Source organism: Sphaeroforma arctica (assembly GCF_001186125.1).
Source record: "Sphaeroforma arctica JP610 unplaced genomic scaffold supercont1.929, whole genome shotgun sequence".
NCBI classification, from domain to species: domain Eukaryota; class Ichthyosporea; order Ichthyophonida; genus Sphaeroforma; species Sphaeroforma arctica.
The window spans coordinates 26,575-30,628 of record NW_014039629.1 but is presented as its reverse complement, the minus strand read 5'-3'; the positions used below and the strand labels follow the sequence as shown (position 1 = coordinate 30,628).

Below are 4,054 nucleotides of genomic sequence, written 5' to 3'. Positions count from 1 at the left end.
ATATAATATGTACATATGTATTTATATGTATATGTTTACGTATATGTTAAAGATTTTCTACTTATACACACACCTGATCATGCGCTTGCCCAGAGGAATGATCACCAGCGCCGGCATCGTCGTGAACACAAACGGAGCCCAGAACTCCCCGAAGAAGACATACAACGCACCACCAATGGGAGGACCAATCATAAACGCACCTCTGCAGATGCACACAAACAAGGAAGTGGGTGTACTATGAGTCATGCATGCACCAATGGGAGGACCAATCATAAACATTACTCTGCAGATGCAGAAGTAAGTGAGTGAGTGAGTGAGTGAGTGTGGGGTGGGGGGGGGTTGGAGAATACCATTGCGCTATCCAACTATTGGTGAATCCGAAGAAACGTACAGACGGATCTCCTGATAAGACATGTATGTGTTTACGAAAGACGTACACACACGAAGTACGTCTGCATATTCGGATATATCAATACGAATATGACAGTGAGGGTACTCAACGCGTTAGAACACGTAAACGTAAAAGATGACGCTGCATGAGGTAGCACTTGCCTGGTGGTATGAGTGCCCAGTGTGGAAGAGCGTAGAAGCCTATGGCAACACAAGTACTGAAATAAACCCAACTCACTAAGAAACCCCCAACCAACTAAGAATAACCCCAACCAATGCTAAAGTGTCTACTCCTCACATACATACCTACAAGTGTAGAAGTGCATTCTCGTATTGTTATATTAAGTACAGACTACACGCACATAAGCATGCAAATGTACAAGCACTCGGGCATGGATTGTATTATCCGAGTTCGTTCGGCGTACACGAGACGACATCGCAGACAACTCTGAACGCCTCAAACACAAATGACAACCACTCACGTGTCAACTGCGTGTCATCACACGTGTGACATCTGTTGTGGCCCAGACCACCACAATGTCTTATTTGAGGGTAGTCCCCACTCATCTCACTGCCTTATCTAGACAAGTAGGTATGTGATTTCAATCGCGCTAGCTACGCAGGTACTTCATGTGCCAACTCGTAGGACATACCCGAATGTCATCTCGACAAGCCCAAAAACCTATAAAAAAAAAGAGGACAGGTGATGAACCGTTGCAATTAGTCTATAGATGAGCCTGACATGGGCGCAGTGCATCGCTGGAACTTTCGATGGTTTTTGGTTTTCTGGTTAACATGAACTTAGTTCAAAAAGTGTTTAACGTTGTCTATGCTCAATGGCTATCTGTGAAAGTACCGTCTCTATGGTTTTTTATTTACTACTTAACATAAACTTAGCTAACATAAACTTGTTAACATGAACTTAGTTAACATAATTTTAGTATACGCAGTATTCGCCGTTATCTATACTAATGACTGTCTGTGCAAGAGTATATTTCGAGCAGTCCCACGTAACACGGTAGTCGCACTGACGACCTCAGCTGGACTATACGCATTCGATCAAAGCATATCGTACACGAGGTGACAGATATGTATATGTTTGTTATTACAGTGGGTGCTATATATAGATATGTTTGTTATTACAGTGGGTGCTATATATGTATATGCGTGTTACTACAGTAGGTGAGATAAAGGTACAAGTGGGTTAGTACAGCAGGTGATAGTCATATGTATGTGTGCAAATACAGTAAGTCATACATATGTCTATGTGTCTATTCAAGTATACGAATATGCGGCAAGCTCCCTTAAGCACACCTTCTCAGCATCTCCATGGAGACTCAATGCCAGTACGGCGTCGCAGCACAGTACGTTCACACCACTGAACAAACCTAGACACAAACCAAACAACTCCGATTAGGCGCAAGAACCAACAGTGACATACGTAACTAGGTGTCTACCTGTAGACATATATCACATACCTCTCCAGGATGAACACATTGTATTCCTGTACACACATAATACTTGGTACGGTAACATACCCCTCCAGGATGAACCATAATCTATTCTTGTACACACATAATACTTGTCACATTAACATACCCCTCCAGGATGAATCATAATCTATTGTTGTACACACATAATACTTGTCACATTAACATACCCCTCCAGGATGAATCATAGTCTATTCTTGTACACACAATACTTGTCACATTAACATACCCCTCCAGGATGAATCATAATCTATTCTTGTACACACATAACACTTGCCACACGACCTACCTCTCCAGGATGCTCATTGAAGACCAACGCAAGCGTAGCCGTACAACACGTCATCGCAGCACTACATGCGACGCCCATAACCATTCGAGATATCAGAAATGTGGGCAGAGTGGTACCCAACCCAAACGCCACCGTAGACACCGCAGACAGGGCCACAGCACTGGCCAGGAGGTTGGACCGACCCATGATCCCAATCATGTAGGGGATGATGGGGCTCATGATAAGAGAGGTGAGAGGGAAGACGCTGAAACACCACTGTGCAATGGGGAGGAACAGACACAGACACGTTGGAAGGGATGGAGAAGGTATATCTGATCAGTACGAAGAAGTAGCAGAGAGTAACAGTAACAACCCACTGGGGATATCGGCAACACATCAGATCAGTCAATACAAGGCAAAACAAACAGAACAGACACTCAAGGTATCAGCAACACATCACACGAGCAGTACAAGCTCTAACTGTCCATGAAGCCCCTGCGAGCGTATGAGGAATCGAAGTCAATCGAGTGCACTGTGCTGGCTTTAAAGTTCGATTGTCAGGTCAGGTGTTTGGGGGTGCTACGCAAGTGATTGTAAGGTGACACGCACCCCGAGACACGCAGCATGCCGTGTGAATTGAATTCAGTGAATGTCAAATACGATATAATAAAATGGACATTTGAAACTATGTTGTAAATATCATATTGTTATATAGTGTATATATGTATCATAATATAATATTATAACCAAGTGGATTAGTACTATATTATATTATAATATATTACAGCATAATATAACATTATAACCATGGTATCAGGTATATAACATAATATTATGGACATTTGGAACTATATGATGGATATAATACAATATTGTATTAGAATATATTACAGCATAATATAATATGATAACCATGGCACCAGGTATATAATATAAAATTATGGACATTTGGAATTATATGATAATACTTTACTATATTATAATATATCATAATATAAAATCATAAGCATGGCATCAGGTATACAAAATAACAGTATTGAGCGCAGACATACCCCGATCTCTTCAGGGCTGAGCCCACACTCGTCAGCAGCTGTGGTGTGTGGGGGTGAAAGTCAGTTCGGTACTTCTGCGGATAGTCATCAAGTGCCTCTGGTAACAACCCAACGTGTCACGGTTGCAGTAGTAGTAAGCTCAATCACTCTCGTATGAGCCTTGACTACCCAGAAGCAGCTGCGATGAAAGACTTATTGTAGTATGTCTGTCTTGAACCCCCATACCCGAAAACCCTAAATCCCTAAAACCCTAAACCCTGCCACGGGAGATGTGGAAGACGGACACGCGGAGGATGCTTATGAAGGCTACGGCGATAGTGACCATGCACATCAACACACTTGTGCATGACCAGAAGTCGCCTACTGTCGTACACCAAAGGTTACCCATTGACTGAGCCAATCAACTGATACGATCAATATATACAGTCAGCACGCACCAATATAACACAAGCTAACAACGCACCAATAGAACACAAGCTAACATACCAAATTTGGGGAAAAAAGGCGCGGGGATTGATATCGGAATGGCGGTGAAAAACATAGCCGCCAGGAGCACCCACATCAAGCTCACATTCGGGTGGGAATAAATAGAGCCAAGAGTCTTCTCCTCTTCAGCATCCTGCGCCTTTGACGATTCCAACAGTGGTTGCCGCTCACTGTGTGGACCATCATTCATACTGACGATGGCGAGACGTGGTTGAGATATGTGAGTTATATGGAAAACGTGTGTAAACATCGGGTATGTAGACGGTTGAGGCGATATGGATGTTTTGTATGTACAAACACAAGAGCTTAGACCAATGATCGACTATCATCAAGTTCACGAAAACACGAATAAAGAGGTGGATATAAGA

At 42.8% G+C, this 4,054-nt stretch overlaps 1 protein-coding gene across 1 annotated transcript; it reads right to left on the bottom strand.

Annotated features, from left to right (window-relative positions):
- Positions 1-57: 57 nt before the first annotated feature.
- On the bottom strand, positions 58-3,876 carry SARC_09298 (hypothetical protein; the record flags this gene model as incomplete). The annotated part of the gene is made up of 5 exons (XM_014296697.1): positions 58-202; positions 1,044-1,072; positions 2,170-2,424; positions 3,201-3,238; positions 3,687-3,876. The coding sequence occupies 5 exons, from the start codon at positions 3,874-3,876 to the stop codon at positions 58-60; spliced, it is 657 nt and encodes a 218-aa protein (XP_014152172.1).
- Between the last annotated feature and the right edge of the window lie 178 nt (positions 3,877-4,054).